Here is a 25,440-nt window from a genome sequence, read left to right as displayed (position 1 = left end):
TCATGCGAGTGCCCAAAATACACCAAAATAACGTGGTGCAGATTTCACTCACACCCACCTGGCAAAAGGCAACTCTGTGTCACTTCTTGGTTCTTGTAGAGCATACAAATGGTGAAGAAGCAAGTTCAAGATAACATTAATTGTTAAAATAACAACGAAAAATAACCTACTTACTGTTTAGCACTTCCTGTACATTGTACCTCTCCCACGGTTTGTATTTTGCTATTTCAGTATTTTTCCTACTAACAGTTGTAAACTAGACATTACCATTTCATTGAAATAACTTGTCTTTAGCACATCCACACTCCTGAAAAATGAAATATTGAACCATAGTCCATCTAAACAGTTTCCCACATGTATACCAAACTCTAACTGTAAATGGAAATGTAAAATTGCACATTTGGGCATTTTTTATATTCTCTGAAGTACCAGCAATGAAAAGAAAAAATCTAATGCTGGAAATCTGAAAATCAACAGAAAATATGAGAACTCCACAGCCAGTCAAAAACACAGATTGTTTTATGCATGCCCATTCATTAGGTCTCCAACGAAAGGTGAATTTTAAAACATTCACATCTTTCTTTTCACAACCCATTATATTTTGACAATACCTGGTTGCTTTGTTGTTGAATTGAACCTGGTTGTGCTCAGTGTATTCATCGGCCATTTAGTAATTGACACATGCGTGATATTTGCCCATGTGCAGTTACTTTGATAATCTTACGAGAATCTTCTTTAAAATCAGAGGAAGATCAAGTGAGCTTTGATTGTGAAGTTTGTTTCTGTTAGCATTTCAGATTTTCAGCACTTCTTAAAATCAGCCTGCATCCTTTAGCAGCAAAGAGACTTGAGCCATTTTGAAACATGGGCCTCATTTCCCGTACCAGCCTCACCGGACAGGCGCCGGAATGTGGCGACTAGGGGCTTTTCACAGTAACTTCATTGAAGCTTACTCGTGACAATAAAGCGATTTTCATTTTCATTGCATTTTTTTCATTTAAATAAAATCAGTGGGACGCATATGTTAAAAGGGTGCCTCATTGTAGCTCACTAGGTTCAGGGTGATATAATATTAAGATGGCCTCCCAGGTGGCAAGAAAGTAGGTCAGCTGATGGAAGAGAGGAAAGTCACAGTCACAGTGGCCGGGAGACTAGGGCAGAAGCAGCCCAGATTTGTTGGGGAACCCAAAGGAGCACTCAAACAAATCAACCCCACCATTTAATCAATCAAGAGATATACATATAAAAATCAAAAGATTTGGCATGAAAATTATGACTTGCTTTTTTTTTCAAACATAGATTGGCTAATAAACCTCCAAAGTAGTTTATTTAATCTCAAGCAGGCCAGCTATCCTAATGCATCTGAAAATGCTTTGCAAAATACTTCTTTAATGATCCTACCTGTTATCAGTTGTCCATTCTGACTCAACAGGCAAAGGGTCGTGTTTACCAGCCTAATATCTATGATTTGTGGGGTTGGTGAATGAGACAGGTTTGGAAGAGTATTCTATTTAGATTAACAGTTCTGTAATCAAAAACTTCCTAAAATTGGGTGGAGTGATTGCAAGGTGCATCAGTCCTTCTATGCAGGCGCACCTGTTCCTGAGCGGCATATTCACACTCAATCGATTGCACCTGGATACATGCCGAGTGGTTAGCACAGTTGCTTCACAGCGCCAGAGTCCCAGGTTCGATTCCCGGCTTGGGTCACTGTCTGTGCAGCGTGTACACGTTCTCCTTGTGTCTGCGTGGGTTTTCTCCGGGTGCTCTAGTTTCCTCCCACAGTCCAAAGGTGTGCAGGTTAGGTGGATTGGCCTTGCTAAATTGCCCTTAGTATCCAAAAAGGTTAGGTGGGGTTACTGGGCTAGGGTGGAGGTGTGGGCTTGGGCGGGTTGCTCTTTCCAACGGCCGGTGCAGACCCGTTGGGCCGAATGGCCTCCTTCTGCACTGTAAATGCTATGATTATATGATTCTCTGAGACTTTAGGGAGAAAACTACAGAGGAAATGGAAGGTGGGGCCTGTCACAAAATGCAACGCTGAGCCTTCAGTCTGAAATACTTGTTGTCTGCCTGTCTTTCCTGAATCCTATGGAACCTTGGCTACACTGGAGCCTAAATACAGCAGTGTATCTGAAGCCACAAATCACTACGGAGATTAAAGCTGCAATCAATCCATAATTGACTCATGGGTAACACTACAAACAACTCACCACTGTACTAATAACTACCATGGATTACTGTTAGGATTAGCCTGCAAGTACTGGGACACGCAAAATACTATTGTGATTAAAGCAGCAAAAAATCCACAATTTAAGCACAAAGGTTGATTTCCAGAAACACTGCTACAAATTACTATTGTGGTTAACCATTAAAACAGCAGCCTACAATATTACAAATTACTACTGAAGTTACCTATAAAACAAAGTACAGCCAAAAGTTACCAACATCAAAGCAGTGGGTGTGTTGGTCTTCAGAGACCAATACACCCGCAGCAACTGCAGGCTCAAGGCAAAGCAGGCAACAAGCGACTTCAGGTACCAGTGATGTACTTTAGAAGGCCCCAATTCCCATTTACTCTGTAGATGGCTCTAGGAGTCCAGGTGCAAGCACAGTACCACACTGGGTGTGCATGTGCAGAAGAACATTTGATCGCGAGTAAGGCTGAAATTGACTGGTAAATCACATCTCTTGCATAAGATTTGTAAGAGTTGGCATATACATATACTAGGGAAACAGGTTTTCAAAAGTCAAATACGGGGCACATTGAAAAGCTTGAAAATTCAGGTTTTCTTGATGATGCACATAGTGGACATCCAATGGCAAGAGTCTGGAGAGGAGCAATTGGAGGGCAGGAGGTCATGTGATAACATCTCCCATAATATGTCCAGGCAGATGGGCAACCCTATGAAGACACTTAATTATTGAAGACAGCTGATAGAGAAAAAGTATTCAGTGCATATGCTAAGTAAAATAGTGGTGAGATTTTTATGCAACTGGAAGCAGCCATCTTTTCTGGACCCATCCAAGGTCATCGAACGCGATATCACGATGACCACTTAAGTGCTGGCCAGCGTGAGACGCATTTAGATAGGGTCAGTAGGGTCAGCGGGGACAGAAACATGGCGGGCGCTGGGTCCAATGGTGGCCTGGCGTGAAGTTTGAAGGCAGTTTTCAGAGGCCGTTGAAGAAAAGAGGCTGTTGAAGAGAAGGGAAATTGCAGAGGTAGGTATGCATCATGGCGGCAGCAGCACCCGGTAAACACTCCAGACAGGAAGGCACTTTCAGCGGGCAACGAACCCCCAGATTCTCAGATTAGCGAATATGTACCCTTGTGGAAGTGGTGGGAGCCAGGAGGGACATTCCCATACTGTGAGATGGAAGGAAGAGGCCAACCCACCTAACCAAGAAGGCGTGGGCAGAGTTGGCAGCTGACTGCAACAGGCATGACATGGTCCGGTGCACATGGAAACAATGCTGCAAAGGTTCAATGATCTTCTACGTTCACCAAGGGGGAATTCAGAGTTGGCATTGTTCAGGAAGGAAGGATGCCAGTCCCGAGCAGCATTCTTAGGTGTAGGAATCAGGGAGTCTAAAACACACCTCTGCCCATATGTGTTGACAGTAAGAAGTCTTACAACACCAGGTTAAAGTCCAACAGGTTTGTTTCAAACACGAGCTTTCGGAGCACGGCTCCTTCTTCAGGTGAATGGCCATTCACCTGAAGAAGGAGCCGTGCTCCGAAAGCTCGTGTTTGAAACAAACCTGTTGGACTTTAACCTGGTGTTGTAAGACTTCTTACTGTGCTCACCCCAGTCCAACGCCGGCATCTCCACATCATGGCTAGCATATGTGTTGAAGCTGTAGAGAAATATAGAAAAGTGAAGCACGAGGGCATTCGGCCCTGCTCTGACATTTATTATGATCATGGCTGATCATCAACTTCAATACCCTGATCTCGCTTTCCCCCCATATCCTTGATCCCTTTAGCCCCAAGAGCTATATCGAATTCCTTCTTGAAATTACACAACTTTTCGGCCTCAACTACTTTCTGTGGTAGCGAATTCCACAGATTCACCACTCTCTGGGTGAAGAAATGTTTCCTCACCTCAGACCTAAAAGGTTTACCCCTAATACTCAAACTATGTCCCCTAGTTCTGGACTCCCCCACCATCTGGAACGTTCTTTCTGAATCTACGCCGTCTAATCCTGTGAGAGTTTTGTAAGTTTCTATGAGATCCCCTCACTCGTCTAAACCCCAGCAAATATAATCCTAACCGATTTAGTCTTTCCTCATATGACAGTCCTGCCACCCCAGGAACCAGCCTGGTAAACCTTCGCTGTACTCCCACCAGAGCAGGAACATCCTTCCTCAGATAAGGTGATCTACTGCTCTTGGGTCTGTCAAAAGATCAGGTGCGCAAAGGGGTTCGGAACATCCGCATGCCTCACAGGGTGGAGGGGGGGTGGGAGACTGCATGGTATAGTGGTGGACGTGGAGGTTCAGTTCTGAATGGAGCTTTGCACTTATAGGAGAAATGTAGCCAGAACAGAGTGATCTGCCACTGGTGGTGGGGTGGCAAACTAGGTAATCCTCACCAGCCATAAATTGGGAGCCCTGGAGCTAGTGTGTGATCAAGGAGGAAGGTCATCAGGTCACCCAGAGGCTGGCATCTCAGCGTAAGGCAAGAGCTCAATAGGCTGAAGTGATACAGGTTGAAAGAGAAAATAATGTACGGACGTGTCAATTCTCATAAGAACTTCAGTGATACACCAATCACTAAACCCTTGTTATGCCATTGATATCATTTACACCCGATCATATATCGTGGACATTGGCTGTGTTAGTCAATGATTAATAGCACTGACCGATTATTTTCATCCCTCCGATGAGCCATCCACCAGAGCCAGCAACTCGCCATTGACACTGTAGCAGGCATTGATGGCAGATGCACCTGCTGCATACCCTCTCTCAGCACCAGTCATCAGAGGAGATACTGGCATGTTAGTGGGCAATCGTGTGCCGGCTCAGTTGGTAGTGCTGTAGCCACCTGGGGTGGCCATGTCCCGATTTCAAAAAGGACACTTGTAAAGAGTACAGGGAAAATTGGAGTGTGCTAAGGAAACAAGCAGGTGCAAGGTTTGCCTGTGGATTGGAACTTGCAGCTCCCAGACAGAACTGATACTACAAGCCATTAGCATAGTAATGAGCTACCTCCAGGGACAAAAGAGAAATTTTTAAGCAATCGGTACCAGGGCAGACTCCCCGGCGCCAGTGGAAACTAAAACAAAGGCAGGCCAACGGTCACCTAGGACCCGCCCAGTGATCAAGCAACGACCCCTTTATTGGAGAAATCAATACAAATGATTGGGACATTGTCCAATTAATTGGGGCCAGTTCAGGAACCACCCAGAAGGGCGCAAAACCCTTTGGGGTATAAAGAGGAGTCCCCAAAGACAGATCGGTCTCTTCTTCTTCACCTTCATCGTGGCCTTGGCTCTCAGCGACGAGAGGCCCGCCAAGCACCAGACAAGTAAGTTAACGCACGCTACGAGATAGACGCTCCTAGCTACTATTCCATACCAGTTCGAATCCAGCAGTATCAGAAACTGACAACGGCCATTGTTCCTCTGACTGAGTGGGCACCCGAAGCTAAGTATAGGCTTTTAGTAGTAGTTGTAGTTTAGTGAGTAGAGTTTGTGCATGAGTAATAATTGACCGTGTGTGTAAATAAATATGCATTGATTTCAAACTTACTAAATGGTGTATCGGGTCTTTGATCAGTATTCGGCTTTGAACCTTGTGGTGGTATCAAAAAGATACCTGGCAACTCTTGAGCAAAGGTAAGTAAAACAGAGCAAATTAAGTAAAAGCATAACGAGCAACAGTGCACAGTGGTGGGGACACCTCACGCTCACGTGACCAGATGGTAGAGGCAGGGAATGCCCAGGGCGCAGGCAGTCGGAGGACTACTGGAGTCAAGGGAAATGCTGATTAAGGCAGATGATGATCCCCTGAATCGTCAATTAGGTGGCAAATGCTGAATGTCCAGCAGGATGCGCCAGGAGATCTGGTGGAGATTCCCGAGCATCTCCATGCCATGTTCTTTATCATGGAGGAGTCCACTGAGAGCATTAGCCCTTCACTGATTCTGAACTACCAGCACACAGCCTCATCCAATGTGACAGTGGCAATTCTCATGGAGAGGCAGCTCCAGCAATGGAATGAAGGGCTCCTGGGGTTGCATTCAGACTGGCAAGCCCTCACAGATGCAATGTCCTCAGGTGGTCATTGCCAATGTGGGAGAAGGATACACCACATGGTCTCTCAGATAGGTGCCCACCAACATTTGTTGACAAAAGTGCCCAGCTGGCCGGCTGGCACCTTCATGGCCAAATGGGTGCAATCAATGGCACCCTGGATGCAGGAGAACCCTGCAATTGCAGCGATACCTCTGGCCCACTCAGCCTGCCTGACCTGATCTGTCCTGAAAGGAATAAATGTGTTCACCTGCAACAAAGGAGCTTCAGTCACCAGCTTGACACAGCTGTGTGCAGCTAACTGGGAGACTCCACAAAGATCACCCATTGACCACTGGGGAGACCCAAAGACATCAAGTTAAGTGCCACAGTGGCCTTGAGAGCCACGGGCAGTGGGTGTTCACCCACACAATTGGAGGTTACCTCCGGCCCAATCATTGGCACATGGACCCTTCCTTGACAGTCGGAGTCGAGGCGGCATGGTAGCGCAGTGGTTAGCACTGCTGCCTCACGGCACTGAGGACCCAGATTCGATCTCGGCCCCAGGTCACTGTCCGTGTGGAGTTTGCACATTCTCTCCGTGTCTGCGTGGGTCTCAACCCCACAACCTAAAGATGTGCGGGGTAGGTGGATTGGCCACACTGAATTGCCCCTTAATTGGAAAAGGATAATTGGGGACTCTAAATTTATAAAAAAAACAAGGAATGCTGGAGTCTCTTGCGACACTGGACCTTAGTCACTTTAAGGTAGTAGGATCGCTGCCTTACACCCCGGCAGCTTGTTTGTGGCATCTTCTGCGGGGACATCCTCCTTCTCCTCCCTGCTGGCCCTAAACACCCTGTGCCTCTGCCTCTCCTCTGAGGTGATGTCTGCAATCAGCTGGCCTCCTCACTCTTTGTTCCCTATCTTCCTCCTCGGGGAAGGTTCTCTCTGCTGAACACACAGCAGAGATGCAAATAGAACTGACCCATGCACTGAGGGTGCCAAAGGGTTCGAAATCTCAAGTTGTCATGAGACTGAAATGCCCTGAAAACTCCAAACACGATGCATAAACCTCCAAAGATGGCAGTGAAAATGTTCAAAATACTCAGTCTAAGTCCTCACCAAACTCTCACTAAGTCCTACCGATTCAGTCTGCCTTTGATCCTGCCCCTTTTATCCACCCCCCCCCCCCCCCTTGGATGACAAAATGGTAAAAAAACATTTGTCCACCTGCCCGTGTTGCCTGTGTGACGAGCCAAAAATCACATGGGCAACCGTAACATCCAGGTCAATTGCAGCTTTAACCCTCTCAATGAGCTTCTTAATTGTTGGTGGACATGCATTTGATTCACCCTCATGCCCATCAACCGAAATCCCCTGCAAGAGTGCAAAGACATCGGGATGTGCGTCCAACATCCTTTTGCGCGGTTTCACGTGCATCTGGGTCAGGTGCGCACCCACCCAGGTGTTAAATTCTGTCCTGAGAGTCTTTAAACTATTATTTTAAACTAAGATTAAACCATTTGGGGCAGCAGGGTAGCATGGTGGTTAGCATAAATGCTTCACAGCTCCAGGGTCCCAGGTTCGATTCCCGGCTGGGTCACTGTCTGTGTGGAGTCTGCACGTCCTCCCCCTGTGTGCGTGGGTTTCCTCCGGGTGCTCCGGTTTCCTCCCACAGTCCAAAGATGTGCGGGTTAGGTGGATTGGCCATGCTAAATTGCCCGTAGTGTGCTAATAAAAGTAAGGTTAAGGGGGGGTTGTTGGGTTACGGGTATAGGGTGGATACGTGGGTTTGAGTAGGGTGATCATGGCTCGGCACAACATTGAGGGCCGAAGGGCCTGTTCTGTGCTTTACTGTTCTATGTTCTATGTTCTATTATTTCAAACTAATATTCAATAGGAAGGGGGAAAAGGAGCAAACACCAGGCAGGGGACAGCGAGTACCGGGCGGGGGAAGGGCGAGTACCGGACAGGGGGAGAGTGAGTACTGGGCGAGGAAGAGAGCGTACATGCAAAAGCTGATCAGCCATCCATTAGACACTGTTCGATATGTGATGTAATAATAGGAAGCCGACCTACTATATACCGTGTTCCATCCTGCCTGAAAAGTAAAAGCTTTTTCACTTCTTTTACTTTTGTAAATATTTTTATCTGATATTTAGCTTTGCCCAAGTGAAGGAGACACAGCCGGAGTGAGACACATCCAGAATGGGAATTTGGAACTTGGTAATTTGGTGCAGTGAGGTAATTCGGTGCAGAGTGGGAGAAGGTGCTTTTTCCCTACTGTTTTGTTCTCTCGCTTTCTTCTGGCCTGTAACTTTTAATCTGCAGGGTGAGAACCAGAGAGCATCTGAAAACCTGGAAATGTAAGTGATTTTTATTTATTTTTTATTACCTTTTCAAATTGTGTGTTTGAGGGAGGGGGGGGGGGGAGAAACTGAAGTGACATCACGGTAAAGCTGAGATCTGATTGGCTGGTTGAGAAGCTACACTAAATTAAAAAATTAAGCATTGTTAAACTAATTAAACATAATTACTTATTACTTAATTATAATTTAGAGGGTTATCTAAGCCAGAGATCGGAGAGTACTGTATTTAGCTTTCACATGTATAGTAGAAATCTAGTGCTAGGAAACATATAGTTAACAGTAACTTTTTTTTTAACTTTTAAATTTAATTTACTAATTAATTGACGCAATGTCAATTAGAGGGGTGCAGTGCTCTGACTGGGAGATGTGGCAGGTCCGGGAGGCTTCCAGTGTCCCGGATGGCTTCATCTGCAGAAAGTGCACCCAACTGGAGCTCCTCACAGACCGCATGGTTCGGTTGGAGCAGCAGTTGGATGCACTTAGGAGCATTCAGGTGGCGGAAAGCATCATAGATAGCAGTTATATAAATGTGGTCACACCCAAGGTGCAGGCAGAGAAATGGGTGACCACCAGAAAGGGAAGGCAGTCAGTGCAGGAATCCCCTGTGGTTGTCCCCCTCTCGAACAGGTATACCCCTTTGGATACTGTCGGGGGTGATAGCCTATCAGGGGAAAACAGCAGCAGCCAGAGCAGTAGCACCACGGCTGGCTGTGATGTTCAGAAGGGAGGGTCAAAGCGCAGAAGATCAATAGTCATAGGGGACTCTTTAGTCAGGGGCACAGATAGGCGCTTCTGTGGACGTGAAAGAGACTCCAGGATGGTATGTTGCCTCCCTGGTGCCAGGGTCCAGGATGTCTCCGAACGGGTAGCGGGCATTCTGAAGGGGGAGGGCAAACAGGCAGAGGTCATTGTACATATTGGTACTAACAACATAGGCAGGAAGGGGCATGACGTCCTGCAGTAGGAGTTCAGGGAGCTAGGCAGAAAGTTAAAAGACAGGATCTCTAGGGTTGTAATCTCGGGATTGCTCCCTGTGCCACGTGCCAGTGAGGCTAGAAATAGGAAGATAGAGCAGCTAAACACGTGGCTAAACAGCTGGTGTAGGAGAGACGGTTTCCGTTATCTGGACCGCTGGGAGCTCTTCCAGGACAGGTGTGACCTGTATAAGAAGGACGGGTTGCATCTAAACTGGAGAGGCATAAATATCCTGGCCTCCCAACAGCCAGCGGGAGATAGAGGAGCAGATAATCAGACAGATTTTGGAAAAGAGTAAAAACAACAGGGTTGTTGTGATGGGAGACTTCAACGTCCCCAATATTGACTGGGACTCACTTAGTGCTGGGAGCTTGGATGGAGCAAAGTTTATAAGGAGCATCTAGGAGGGCTTCTTAAAACAATATGTAGACAGTCCAGCTAGGGAAGGGGCTGTACTGGACTTGGTATTGGGGAATGAGCCCGGCTAGGTGGTAGAAGTTTCAGTAGAGGAGCATTTCGGGAACAGTGACCACAATTCAGTAAGTATTAAAGTGCTGGTGGACAAGGAAAAGAGTGGTCATAGGGTGAATGTGCTAAATTGGGGGAAGGCTAATTATAACAATATTAGGCGGGAACTGAAGAACCTAGATTGGGGGCGGATGTTTGAGGGTAAATCAACATCTGACATGTGGGAGGCTTTCAAGTGTCAGTTGAAAGGAATTCAGGACCGGCATGTTCCTGTGAGGAAGGATAAATACGGCAAATTTCGGGAACCTTGGATAACAAGAGATATTGTAGGCCTTGTCAAAAAGGAAAAGGAGGCATTTGTCAGGGGTAGAAAGCTGGGAACAGACGAAGCCTGCGTGGAATATAAGGAAAGTAGGAAGGAAATTAAGCAAGGAGTCAGGGGGGCTAGAAGGGGTCACGAAAAGTCATTGGCAAATAGGGTTAAGGAAAATCCCAAGGCTTTTTACACGTACATAAAAAGCAAGAGGGTAGCCAGGGAAAGGGTTGGCCAACTGAAGGATAGGCAAGGGAATCTATGTGTGGAGCCAGAGGAAATGGGTGAGGTACTAAATGAATACTTTGCATCAGTATTCACCAAAGAGAAGGAATTGGTGGATGTTCAGTCTGGAGAAGGGCGTGTAGATAGCCTGGGTCACATTGAGATCCAAAAAGATGAGGTGTTGGCGTCTTGAAAAATATTACGGTAGATAAGTCCCCAGGGCCTGATGGGATCTACCCCAGAATACTGAAGGAGGCTTGAGAGGAAATTGCTGAGGCTTTGACGGTAATCTTTGGATCCTCACTGTCTTCAGGTGATGACCCGAAGGACTGGAGAATAGCCAATGTTGTTCCTTTGTTTAAGAAGGGTAGCAAGGATAATCCAGGGAACTACAGGCCGGTGAGCCTTATGTCAGTGGTAAGGAAATTACTGGAGAGAATTCTTCGAGACAGGATCTACTCCCATTTGGAAGCAAATGGACGTATTCGTGAGAGGCAGCATGGTTTTGTGAAGGGTAGGTCGTGTCTCACGAACTTGATAGAGTTTTTCGAAGAGGTCACAAAGATGATTGATGCAGGTAGGACAGTGGATGTTGTCTATATGGACTTCAGTAAGGCCTTTGACAAGGTCCCTCATGGTAGACTGTACAAAAGGTGAAGTCACAAGGGATCAGGGGTGAGCTGTCAAGGTGGATACAGAACTGGCTAGGTCATAGAAGGCAGAGAGTAGCAATGGAAGGGTGCTTTTCTAATTGGAGGGCTGTGACTAGTGGTATTCCGCAGGGATCAGTGCTGGGACCTTTGCTGTTCGTAGTATATATAAATGATTTGGAGGAAAATGTAACTGGTCTGATTAGTAAGTTTGCAGACGACACAAAGGTTGGTGGAATTGCGGATAGCGATGAGGACTGTCAGAGGATACAGCAGGATTTAGATCGTTTGGAGACTTGGGCGGAGAGATGGCAGATGGAGTTTAATCCGGACAAATGTGAGGTAATACGTTTTGGAAGGTCTAATGCAGGTAGAATTTAGAACAGTACAGCACAGAACAGGCCCTTCGGCCCTCCATGTTGTGCCGAGCAATGATTACCCTACTTAAACCCACGTAACCCGTATACCCGTAACCCAACAATCCCCCCATTAACCTTACACTACGGGCAATTTTAGCATGGCCAATCCACCTAACCCGCACATTTTGGACTGTGGGAGGAAACCGGAGCACCCGGAGGAAACCCACGCACACACAGGGAGGACGTGCAGACTCCACACAGACAGTGACCCAGCCGGGAATTGAACCTGGGACCCTGGAGCTGTGAAGCATTGATGCTAACCACCATGCTACCGTGAGGCCCCAAAGGCCCAAAGGTAGGGAATGTACAGTGAATGGTAGAACCCTCAAGAATATTGAAAGTCAGAGATCTAGGTGTACAGGTCCACAGGTTACTGAAAGGGGCAACACAGGTGGAGAAGGTAGTCAAGAAGGCATACGGCATGCTTGCCTTCATTGGCCTGGGAATTGAGTATAAAAATTGCCAAGTCATGTTGCAGCTATATGGAACCTTAGTTAGGCCACACTTAGAGTATAGTGTTCAATTCTGGTCGCCACACTACCAGAAGGATGTGGAGGCTTTAGAGAGGGTGCAGAAGAGATTTACCAGGATGTTGCCTGGTATGGAGGGCATTAGCTATGAGCAGTGGTTGAATAAACTCGGTTTGTTCTCACTGGAACGACGGAGGTTGAGGGGCAACCTGATAGAGGTCTACAAAATTATGAGGGGCATAGACAGAGTGGATAGTCAGAGGCTTTTCCCCAGGGTAGAGGGGTCAATTACTAGGGAGCATAGGTTTAAGGTGCGAGGGGCAAGGTTTAGAGTAGATGTACGAGGCAAGTTTTTTTACACAGAGGGTAGTGGGTGCCTGGAACTCGCTGCCGGAGGAGGTGGTGGAAGCAGGGACAATCGTGACATTTAAGGGGCATTTTGACATATACATGAATAGGATGGGAATAGCGGGATACGGACCCCGGAAGTGCAGAAGATTTCAGTTTAGTCGGGCAGCATGGTCGGCACAGGCTTGGAGGGCCAAAGGGCCTGTTACTGTGCTGTACTTTACTTTGTTTTTTGTTCTTTGTTGATTCTACAAAACAAATTCACCTAAATTACATTACACATACCTGACTAACATTTAAAAATCCCTTCCTCAACCCGAAAACAATTTCCACTCTTTTAGCTGCTGACTGAGGTTAATTCCCTAAAGTCAGATATGAATGAACGCCATCTTTTATGAAACCTCTCCTCGTTCACTTTTAAACTAAATTTAACCTTCCCCAGGCTCAGAAACTCCATTAAATCTCCCAGCCATATTGAGTCATAGGGCGGAACAACTGACCTTCAACCCATTAGGATCCGCCTCCTTGCCACCAGCGAGGCAAAGACCAAGACATCTGCCCCCGCCCTGTCTGGAGCTCCGGCAAGTCCGACACCCCGAATATGGCTCCCAGTGGACACTGGGTTTTAGGTCCAACTGTAACTGTGCCGACGTGGTGCTAAAGAAGATGTTCCAGAATTTTCTCAGGCACAACAAAAACATGTGTACATGATTAGCTGGCCCCCTCCCGCATCTGTCACAAATGTCCTCAACCTCTTCAACGGTGTGATTCATTCTCGACCTCGTCAAATGTGTTTTGTGAACCACCTTCAATTGTATTAGTGCCAATCTCACGCACAAGGCCGATGCATTTATCCTCCATAAATGTATGCACCAAAGTCCTTCTTCCAATGTCTCCCGTAATTACTCCTCCCATTTGGCCTTAACCCTATCCAGGGATTCTGATCAAGCTTCCATATTTTTTCTATAAATAGCAGAGTTAAGTCCCCCTTCTATTCTCCATCAAAGGAGAAGGGGACATCGGAAGGTCTCCTTTATTAAAAGTCCCTCCATGGGAGCTCATATTTGTCCCTCAATTCTTCAAAAGTTGCAAAACGATCTTCAAGAAACAAGTCTTTCAACGTGGTCACACCTTTTTCCTCCCAGTCTTGAAGCCCAGCATCCATTCTTGCAAGTTTAAACAGATGGTTTTCTCAAACGGGCATTAGTCTCGACCCTGCCCCTATTTAAAATGCTTGCAAAACTGCTTCCATATAGTGTTGACTACAACCAGGTTCTTTGGAGTATTTCTGTGGCGTGAATGGAAGTGGTGCTGTAGCCAGCGCCCACAGCCCCATGCCCCTTCGTGCATCTGCACCCACAATGTATCTGGTTCCCTACCCAGCATCGAACGCTCTTGGCATTCACCACCCAGTAATAGTGCCTAAGATTCGGCAGGGCAAGCTTCAATTTCATTACTGTTGAAAAAGATAAAAATCCGATGGAGTGTGGGTCATATCAGCCGATATCATTATTAAATGTGGACGTTAAGATACTGATGAAGGTATTGGGACTTAGATTAGAGAAGTGCCTGCCGCGGATAGTAGGGAAGACCAGACTGGATTCATGAAGGGGGAACAGTTAGCTTCAAATGCACAACACCTGTTAAACATGGTTTTGACTCTAGCAGAGGGGAAGGAGCAGGAAGTGATACTGGCATTAGATGCAGAGAAGACGTTCGATAGAGTCAAATGGAAATATTTGTTTGCGGTGTTGGAACAGTATGGAATTGGGACTAAGTTCACAGCTTAGATCAAATTATCGTACGCAGTTCCGAGGGCAAGTGTATGAACGAACGGAATTAGTTCAGAATGCTTTCGGCTACAGAGGGGAACGAGACAGGGGTGCGCCATGTCCCCATTACTATTTACTTTAGTGATAGAACCCTTGGCCATTGCGCTGAGGAGCTAGAATAAATGGAAGGGGATAATGAGTTGGGGGTGGAACAAAGGGTATAATTATACGCTGACGATTTACCTTTAGATACATCTGACCCGATACTACGATTGGAAACATTATGGGGCTACTAAAAAGGTTTGGAACCTTCCTAGGCTGCAAGGTAAATTTTAATCTCAACACAGAGGGAAGGACAGAGCCTGGAAGACATGCTATTTCGATCAGTAACTAATCAATTTCGGTCCTTGCGGGGTACAATTAGCTCGAGACTGAACTCAGATCCAGAAGTTAAATTTTACAACCTAACTGCAAGGTTGGGGAAGACTTACAAAGATGGGATAGTCTGCCTCGATTGCTTACAGACCGAGAGTAATTGGTAAAAATTAATGTTCTGCTGTGGGTTTTGTCTCCCGGTCTTTTTATCTAAAGCTTTTTTATGGAGTTGAAAGATTTATCTCTTTGTTTATATGGGCTGGTAAGGTCCCTAGGATTCATAAATCATTGCTTCAGAGGGAGCAACAATTGGGCAGCTTACTCCCTCAGTTCTAATCTACCCTTTCCTTTGAATTCAGAAAATTGGGAAACCAGATATGGACAGCAATAAGGCCGGGCTTCAACCATCCCATTGCTTCCCAGGTCTGCTTCACCATCATCACCAATCAGAACCCCCAACTACCCACCTCCCCTCCAATCGCACCCTCCCAATCACCCCCCACAATAAGACCCCACACCCAGAAGTTCCCAGAAACAGGGGACTAGTTAAGAGTCGGGAGAGATGATTATCTTTCAAGGCAACTCTACATCTCATTTTTTATATTGCTCCACTCAAATGATCACAGTTGTATCACCAATCAAACAGGCCAAAGCAGCCACAATATTCATGGTGCACACATGCCACATTATAACCAGTAGTGGGAGGTACCGGGTCATTTCCATCCTTAGAGGACAGTACTGATACCTAGCAGTCATCCACATTTCTTCCTCCTCCCAAGAAGGGGCACTTAAAAAGCAGCAGAATCTCAGAGTACAAGACTCAGTCATACACTTGAACTATAAGAGTAAGCAGGAAAACAAAACACAATGAACATAGCAACAAACACCAAGACTTTGCATTGACAGAAATTATCATGTTTATTTTTGGCACAAGGCCAGTTCAGATGATTGAGACGACATGGGGTTGGTCTCCTAGATCTTGATGTTTACTACTGGACATACTGTAGCTTCATTTGACATGGAGATTATATACATGTAAAGAGGATTGTTATACATTGGTTAAAAAAAGGATATTAATGGAAGGGTTGGGTGGTTAAAAATAAATATCTTACATTTAGAAAGCACCTCAACACATCCTTAGAATAACAACTTTGCTATTTATGCATTAGTCCTTAAATTCAGTGACAGGCAATATGCTTTTCTTCGAAGCATGTCATGGAATATCTTACATCCACTTGAGTCATGGCTTTAGTTCAACATCCAAAAAATGGCATATCCAACATCCCCACAATTACTCCATTGAGGGGTTGGATATTTTGGCAGGTGTTCTTAAAATGCAGCGCATGGCCTATCTGTCACCTTCCCAAATGCCTCTGACCTGTCTTCCATTTTATGATGGGTGGTGGAGGCATCACCTTTGGATTTTAAGCCACAATTAAATGGCTCACCTAGTCCCTGCCACTATTTCACCTGTGTCAAATGAAGACCCAGCCAAGCAGGTAGACCGACAGCTTTTACTGGCTGAGGTGATGTTGGGTAAGAATGGGGTGGTACCTCCTCTAGGACGTCCCCTGTGCCCATTGGAGACATTCCCTTCCTTAACCGCTCCCCCCTCTACAAAGTTATGCCCCCTCCTTTAACCTTCTCCAAAGTCTCCCATAACCAGTCCTCCAACCCTTCACCCATTTGCTGGCCCCATCAGTAAACCATAACTTCCATAACCTCATCTTCTTTGGGAACAAACTCTAGTTCCAGCAGTGGCCACTGCTTAAACCTGGCACTGCTGGGCTACTGAGTTGCCACCAATCGGATGGCCAGCAGCTCTCCTCCCCAGATGATGGCGCAAATCTCGCCTCAAGTCAATTAATGCCCTGCTGAGTGTAATATAGTTGAGAGACAGCAGGCTTTCTCATTGGTGGGCTCCAGACCGACTTTTTAGTCAGGGGAGGGGACATGGAGCCTAGCACCCCGATAAGATCTAGCCTGAGTTGTCAGTTCCAGCACAGGTACTTTTGACACTTGTTGAGAGAGCTATTCAGGCCCTCAGGTGCAAAGCGCTGTGTATATAATTTCAGAGTCTACAACATCCTAACTTGGCAGCACTTAAAAGTGACCACTGGAGGCCTTTGAAGAAGAGACATTTATTCCTGGTTACTCAGCATTAAGGTAGACTACTGACATCCCTAGACTCGTCCCTCATGTTCGTTTACTGTTTGCCCCACCCCTCCTAAACAGGCCAGTTCCACCTCTGAGCTGGCTCTATCTCTTAACCCTCCAATTCTGAGAGGGCACCGACCAGAAAACTGCATCAGAATGTCCGATGAGAACCAATACTTAATTTCTAACAAGCATCAGGTCCTTACTGTGGGCATGCGCTGCAGGTGCATTCATCACTTTGCGCCAGAAACAGTAACAAAATTAATTACCCAGCCAAAATGTGATTATTAGCCCAGTGGAGATGTCTCAGGATATTCTTGATGTACATAGAACTGTCAACATTTTCATCTGCATTTACAGAGAAAAAAGTCAAAACTTACATTTCATTTGCTTCACAACTGACTTGTTGGGTTCCAGCCAATGCTATGAAATATAATTGAAAATCACGAATTAGACAATATTACAGTTTTTTCTCTCTTTGTTTTTCTCTCATACACACATAAAGAGTATATTGTGTTGTACAATATAATTGCCAATGAATTTCAACGGTCCCATTGCTTATGTTAGGAATGTAAGCCCACGAAACAAAAACTATTTTGTCAGCTTTTACTATGCACATAGCAAACAAATGTCAAATTTCAAATGCAATTGTGACAAAAGAATCTCTTGTGTTTCTGATGTTAAGTAATCACAGTAACCTCCCAGTTACAGTACTGATTTTCAAAAAATTGAAGACTTTAATATTAACGTGTCATCCTAATCTGGAGTTCCATCAGCACTCGGCTGAGTAAGTAAATGTGTAATCTAATGGGATCGTTGGAATTAGGATTGCAGTTGGGATGAAAATGGAATGCTTAAATAACATCCATAACAATATTTGAATATCCTTCAAACAGAACTCAACAACAATCTGTGGTCTGGTCACAGACTGGCTGGAAGAAAAAGTCACAAATAACAACAAAGTAAAAAGACACACTGTCACTTAAATATTTATTTTTTAAATATTCAAAAAGCAATTTCTTGAAACTTGGAAGTAGAAAAGTAAAGGTTTTATTTTCCAAAATTGGTTAGTTCAAGATTATATGAAACAAAAATAGTAGGCATTGAGGTATTTGATTATTCTGTACATTAGACAGACAGGTGATGGGATGGCCATTAGATCCATTTTATCAAGGCCCTCACTTAATGCACACAGAATGAGTGAATGAGCACTAACAGGCAACTCGGCAATCCAAGAGGGCAGGAAGCTGGTGCTTGGCTATGAAGATGAGCTATAAGAGTGTCATTAAACAACCCCAGAGAGGCACAGAGAGACTAGAGCACGCAAGAAGAGCATTTTCAACATCATCTGCTAAAGAAAAGCTCTTTACCTGTTCACCGGAAATGTCAATTTTTGAACTAGAATGTAAACTATAAATTGATAACATAAAGTCTTCCTTGCAATATCTTCCTCGCCCTGAAACAATGGGGGTGATTTTAAGTCTCGGGTGAAAATGTGGCCTGTGAGAAACTGGCCAATCCAAGAATGGATTAGGGAGGCCGACGGGAATGTGGCGACTAGGGGATTTTCACAGTAGCTTCATTTGAAGCCTGCTTGTGACAATAAGCGATTTTCATTTCCAACTGCCAGGAATTATAGAGAACGTCCTTAGCTCAACAGTAAATGATCAGGAGTGGGATAGAACATAGAACATAAAACAGTACAGCACAGAACAGGCCCTTCGGCCCTCGATGTTGTGCCGAGCAATGATCACCCCACTCAAACCCACGTATCCACCCTATACCCGTAACCCAACAAACCCCCCCCCCCCCTTAACCATACGTTTTAGGACACTATGGGCAATTTAGCATGGCCAATCCACCTAACCCGCACATCTTTGGACTGTGGGAGGAAACCGGAGCACCTGGAGGAAACCCACGCATACACGGGGAGGACGTGCAGACTCCACACAGACAGTGACCCAGCCGGGAATCGAACCTGGGACCCTGGAGCTGTGAAGCACTTATGCTAACCACCATGCTACCGTGCTGCCCTGACCAGATCTGACCAGAATCACAGTAGGTTCAAGGAAGCCCTTCATCCTGAGGGCATCAAAGGATGCTCAAGATTTCCTCGTAGAACCCAAAGGAGCGCTCCTGCAAGACAACTGAAAAAAGCCTTCCTATCCAGTTCTGTTCTGGCCCTAAACCATTTCCTGACAAATTAATCTGGCAGTCAGGCCTCAACAAGGTCACTGGAATACAATCTGCATTTTAAATAAGTATCATGCTAGGTTAGGCCCTTTGCTGCCTGCAATTTCAATACGCTATCAGCCCGATCAGTGCAGAATGGTATATTTCCTGCTCCATTTTATCTGTACTCATGTTCCCCTAACCGTCCCAGAATGACAGGAAGATTATCAAAATTGGGGGTTGTTCTCCCCATCTCTGCCTCCAGCAGTCTAGGAGATCAGCGATTTAAATTTCCCATCGCAGTCCATGACCTCTCCGCTCTGAAACCATGATTTCTCCCGCAGAGAGATGCAACTGCATGGAATGGATTTGGGAGGAGGTTGGAGAGTCAGGAATTCATAGGAGGCCATTCAGCCCATCAGGTCTGCACCAATCATCTGAAAGGGCACCCTACTTAGGCCCACTCACCCGTACTATTCCTGTAATCATGTTACCCCACCTAATCTGCACATCTTTGGACATTAGGGGGCAATTCACTTAAACTTCACGGGCTGGATTCTCCGCCGTCGGGATTCTCCGTTTTGCCAGATGCCCGGGGATTTCCCAACGGCATGGGACTGCCACACAATTGCCCCATTGACCACCCGGCGAAACGGAGAATCCCAACGGCGTGCCGCACCAGAAATCTGGTGCGGCGGGACGGAGAAACCCACCCCACATCTTTAGACACCAAGGGCCAATTTTAGCATGGCCAATTCACTTAACCTGCACATCTTTGGATTGAAATTGAATTGGGAGGGCTCGTCAACATTTGGGGGTCTTGGCAATCGTGAGATCTGTAAAATGATGGGGGGAGTTGGAATCCCTGAAATGGGATTGGTCTCTAAAATAGGGTGGATTTCCTCAGTTTCCCTTCTTCCCCACTGTTGGCTTCCTCTCTTACCTTGTTTAGGTGTGACCTCCTGGTTCTTGAAACTTGTCCAAAATCACAAGCAATTATACTACAGGGACCCCAACATTTATACTGTAAATGCAATAACACTTTTAACATCAGCAAAAGTTACATGATTAGTTATCATGTGGCTAGATGTCACATGGACATATATAACGTGATCAGGCATCACGTGATCAAACGAGATGTAGTCAGAATGTCACATGATCAAACATCCAAGAATGCCTCCAATCAGAACTGGCAACCCTAAACAGAACTTGAAATTGTTGCTACCAGGCGTGGGATTTAAAAATTCCCCTAATGTGGCTTCCTAGCTACCTTGAATGTTTACTTCTCCTTGAAAGCTAAATGAGTGACATTGAAAAAAGCATGGGACCAGAGAACAAGATGTGATATACAGCAGCAACAAGTAATCTTGGGTGGTGTTATGTTCTTTGTTGCAGCCCCAAAGAGAAAGAATCGGGGTGACACGTGTCAAATTCGTATAACATAGAGGAAGGGTTTTATTTACAAGCTGCTGCTCAAACAGGGTACAATGGAAACTCCACAACAGCCCATTAAATGCTCTGCTTATATAATTGTGTAATACATGGCATTACACCAGCCAATCATATCACTCTGATACATAACACCCCTCCCTATTTACTCCTTCAGTGTCCCCGGCATTTTCACTTGAACACGTTAACACAAATCCAAACACATTGGGGGCGATTCTCCGAGCCCTGCACCGGGTCGGAGAATCGCCGCAACCGCGCCACAACGCCCCGACGCCGGCGCGCGATTCTCCGAGGTGCGGAGAACACTTGGGCTCCTTTTGGGAGAATCGCCCCCGTTATGCCACAACTAACATTGTTATGTTACGGATATATATGTAGATTAGTAAGGCAGTCTCTTGGGAGATCTGTCTAGTTTTGGCAGAACACAATGTTCAGGTAATTGTCTCTTAGGGTACTAGAAGTGTCTTCCTACATACTGGTCGGTGTTACATCTGGCAACACCATCTCAAGAACTGTCTGGTTGTGTGGATGATTCGGCAATAACAAATTCCTTAATTTCCGCAATTATAGTCCTCAACTCGGGAATGTCACTGTTTATACTGTACTCCCTGTGATGAAAACATCTGGTACAGATTCTGTACTCTCATTACGTGCAGACAATAATTGGTCAGCGTGCCAATATAAAATTTGTTCATCGTCAGATTGTACAGTATATGAAACTGGACGTATTTTGGCTAATACAATTGCTGGAGTTCATTTTTCGCCTGAGGTGTAATTTCTCACAAGAACACGTTCCCACGGTCAAGGACTCTGTTTTTGGAATGTTGTTCTCTTCGAGCCACGTGTGTCTGATGTTGTTGCCTGACTATCTCTGAAATTAAAGTGGGGGAATCAGAATATCGAACTGTGTGCATAGTTTCCTTTTGAACATCGAAGGTGCAATGTTTCTGTACGTCATGAGAAAGCTATTGACACATTTAAGTAGAAAGTAGAAAGCCTTTATCCCTCAAAACCTTCACAGCATGCTGGAGCATGAAACATTCAGCTAAGCAGTTGGTAGCTGGGTGGTAGGGAACAGATTTGATATTGCGGATGCTGCACCCTTTCAGGTAGTCCTCGAATCTGCTGATGTGAATTAAGTACAGTTGTTTTTCACCAGTTGTTCCAGTTACACAAATCTTACAAATACCTTGTCAAGTCTTTCTATGGTAGGTTCCATAGTTGTCAATTTCATGATGGTAATCGCTGGCCACTTCGAATGCGTGTCAACCTTGACCAAAAACATGTGTTCTTCAACTGGTCCCACATAAACGACATGGATTCTTTGTCATGGCCTGGTGGAGCATTCCCATGAATACAAAGGTTGTAGTGGTGATACGCTTCTCATTGGCATTACCAAACCTTCTCCTCTATTTGGGCATCCAACCTGGGCCACCAGAAGTGGCTTCTTTTCAACTACTTCATTCCAACTACACCAGGATGGCCCTCGTGCAGCTGTTCAAGAAGTCTAGTTCATAGACACAGTGAAATGATTACCCTAATGCCCCACAACAATACTTTGTTTTGTACTGTCAACTCAAAATGCCTGGTAAGATAGGGTTTAAGGTCTGGATTCTTTCTGTGTTCTTGTGTTAGAGAGTGTCATTTTGAATCATGTCCAATGCCTTCCCCATCACTGGATCTGTTCAGGTAATTTTTCACACCCGAGAAGATGTTACCGGAATATTTTGCATATGAGATAGATAGAACATGTTGTTGAAGTGTTCATCGGATTCATGCTTACCTTTTTAGTCTTATTGACCTTGACAGTCTAGACACATGCTGTTCAGACCGGCAATATTCAATGACATAATTGTGTGCTGATAAGATTAACACCCAACATTGGAATCGACTCGCGGTGAGCAAAGTGATCCCCTTATGCACATCAAAAATTATTGTTAAGGAATGATGGTCGGTCAATAGAGTAAATTGACGGCCAAATCAATAATATTGGGGCCTTTGAATACCAAAAATAATGCTGAGAGCTTCTTTCTCAAGTTGAGCATTGTTAGTCTCCGCTCTAGTCAATATCCTGGAAGCAAATGCTATTGGTCACTCTTCACCTGAAGACAGTGTATGCAAGACAGCCACTCCAACCCCATGGAGTGATGCATCACAAGCAAGCTGCAGCTTCAGTTTTGGGTTATAATGGACCTATAACTCAGATTCCTGTAATTTGTTTTGACAATTTGGTAAGCATGCTCACATGCCTCATCCAGAGTCAAGCTTGCTTGTTGCAAAGCAACATGCGTAAAGACTTCAGCCATGTTGCTAAGTGGGGTACAAACTTTCCATAGTAATTTAGTAATCCTACAAATGACCTTAACTGTGTCACATTCTGCCTCTGTGGAGCATCCAGGATCTCCAACATCTTCTTAGGTTCTTTATTAAGACCGTCTTGGTCGATGATGTGTCCAAGATAGTGAATAGAAAATTCAAAACATTTGCACTTCTCTTTCTTGGCCCTGGGATTATACAGTTGCAGCCTTGCAAGAGTAGCTTCGAGGTTCTTTACATGCTCTACATCATTCAAACCTGTAATAAAAATGTTGTCCAGGTAGGAATGCGCACCCGATAACCCACTCAAGATCTGATCCAGAGATCGTTGGAAGAAAGCGATTATTGGAAGTTATCCCGAACGGAAGCCTCCGATACCGAAACAGACGCTTGTGCGTTATTATGGTCAGTAATGATTGAGACTCAATAGCTACGTTCATTGGCAGATCGGCTTGGGAGAGATCAATGCTTGCTAAAGTTTTGGTCACCTGAGAGGCCTGCAAAAAGATCATTGCTAAGTAGTAGAGGGTATTGATCAGCACATAATCCAGGGTTGATTGTCATTTTGAACTCCCTGCATATTTGGAGTGAACTATCCTTCTTTAAGACTGGAACAAATGGGATTTCCCCAATCGCTGGTGGCAACAGGTTCAATGACTCCTATCTTCAATAACCTCTCGAGTTCTTCTTCCATTTTAGGTCGAATAGCATAGGGTATAGTACCTGCTTTCAAACACTTGGGCACAGTGTCTGCCTTTATCTTGAGTATCATTTTGACCCAGTCATGGATCCAAGTGACTCCTCGAATACCTTTGCATACTTTCTCAGATGTGGCGATAGATGGTTTGTAGAATCAACAAGTTGGCTCTTGATTGCCCAGTTTAGCTTAATCTTCCTTAACCAAGATCTCCCAAACAATGCTGGAAGGTTTCCTTGAACAATGTGGAGAGGCAACACCACTTTCTGCTCGTTAACTTCCACAGTCACCATGATGACGCCCTTCAGTGGTACGACCTCCTCAGTATATGTCCTCAAGACCAAATCAAATGATTGCAATTGCAGATACTTCAATTTCTGACAGTATATCGGTTCAGGTATACATTATGCTGCAGCACCATATCCACATCTACCTTAATTGTTCCAATTTAATTCTGAATTGACCCATAATCGTTACTGTTCTCCTTGTATTGCTCGAAGGCCAAGTTTAAATTTCTTAAGCTGACTTGACACTTTGGTACCCGGTGAGTCTTCAGTTGGACCATTTAGCTGATAAACGTGCCATGTAGACTTTGCAGTATTTCTCTTGGGTGTACTTCTTTTGTGCTGATGAATGTTGGTGTGACCAACATGCCTTGTAATGTGACCAAATTTACCACAGTTTTTGCATTTCTTCTCCTTGCTCCAACAACCTCCAGACAAATATCCTACTTGGTTGCGGCGATGACATGGTAGGTTCTTGGAAGTCCTTTGCAGATTCCACAGATTCCAGATTGCTGCTGTGTGTGAGCTTAACATTTCCTAGCCATATTAATCTGCTGCTGCATTGATCCTACAAGTTTTTCGGCACTCCTCCAAAAGGAACTGATGCAGGCACACATCCGTCTTTAATGGAAGGTCTCTGGTTTACACTGAGTTAGCTGACCTCAGTCAAGGCAATGATTGAAAGGCTAATGCTCATTTCAGCTTCACTATGTTGTGAGTGGAAATATCAGCTCTGATCCCTGATGGCGAGCTAGTGACTTTATTGGAAGTACATATATGGATGCTTCAAGAAAGGACTGAAGTAGGTTCAACGACAATCTAATGGCCAGCTGACATTCTATGCCTGCAAATAACGATAAGACAGAGAGATAGTACCAGATGCTTGGCAGTGTCTATATCAAAGTACCACAGTACAAGTCCATATGTACAGAGGGGGAGGGGGAAACGAGAAAGTAAAGAAGCTTAAATGTTTATAAAACCACCAATACATACCCTTTGTTTCTCTGGATCAACAAATCTAATGCCAAAATAATCCTTCTCCAGCAAGCTGAAATGGTTGCAGACGTGATCAATGAGGAATTGACCTTTGGTGTCTCTCTGCAAAGACAAAAATAATAAAGTCCCTTTCAAATAAACATTAGTGTGGTGCTTTTACGGTCAACATATTTTAATTTATTATATTCTCATTTCAAATTAGATCTCTCTGGTGTCCTGCAGACCACAAAATCATTTTCTGTCAATGAAAGATTCCAGGAATTGTTTGATAAAACTAGCATATTCTTAACATATTCAATAATATGTTGCAGTTCTGGCCAAAAATATTTTTCACTCAATTACTGAATAAGTAGCTCCAGCCTATTGCACCCAAGTTAAAATTAAATAATTGGAACACTAATTAAGGATATAAATGAGCTCCCCCCTCCTCCCCCTGCCCTCCCCCCCTCCATAAACAGTTGCCTACTTATGTATTGTAAATAACTTTGCCATTTGTACAGAGTTGCTGCTGTTGAGCTGGTGCATAATGCCCTACCAGTTATTTTATTTTTTATTATTACTTTTTTTGGTATGTTTATGTGTGCCCTTCTCGTCTATATATATATATCTCTTACTCTGTGTACATAACGGTAAATATACTTTGTTCAAAAACCCAATAAAAGAACATTTCCAAAAAAGGATATAAATGAGCATAATTTAATAATAATTCAGATGACAAAAATATAATTTAATTTAAGTAGCCATT

The 25,440-nt window shown here is 44.8% G+C and overlaps 1 protein-coding gene across 6 annotated transcripts in view; it reads right to left on the bottom strand.

The window, feature by feature from the left end:
- Positions 1-25,440, bottom strand: part of frmd3 (FERM domain containing 3) — a 277,660-nt gene that overhangs the window by 177,429 nt on the left and 74,791 nt on the right. For 5 of the 6 annotated variants that reach the window (XM_038804886.1, XM_038804887.1, XM_038804888.1 and 2 more), the window contains exons 2-3: positions 24,693-24,797; positions 17,162-17,204 (exon numbers count right to left, since the gene is read on the bottom strand). In XM_038804886.1, the coding sequence (XP_038660814.1) occupies positions 17,162-17,204; positions 24,693-24,797 (148 nt within the window). The remainder of the gene's footprint in view (positions 1-17,161; positions 17,205-24,692; positions 24,798-25,440) is intronic. The other variant, XM_038804889.1, reaches the window with a different exon arrangement.

Source organism: Scyliorhinus canicula, chromosome 8 (genome assembly GCF_902713615.1).
Source record: "Scyliorhinus canicula chromosome 8, sScyCan1.1, whole genome shotgun sequence".
Taxonomy (NCBI): Eukaryota; Metazoa; Chordata; class Chondrichthyes; order Carcharhiniformes; family Scyliorhinidae; genus Scyliorhinus; species Scyliorhinus canicula.
Note: the sequence above shows the minus strand (reverse complement) of the source record. Positions and strands in the feature narration are given on the sequence as shown.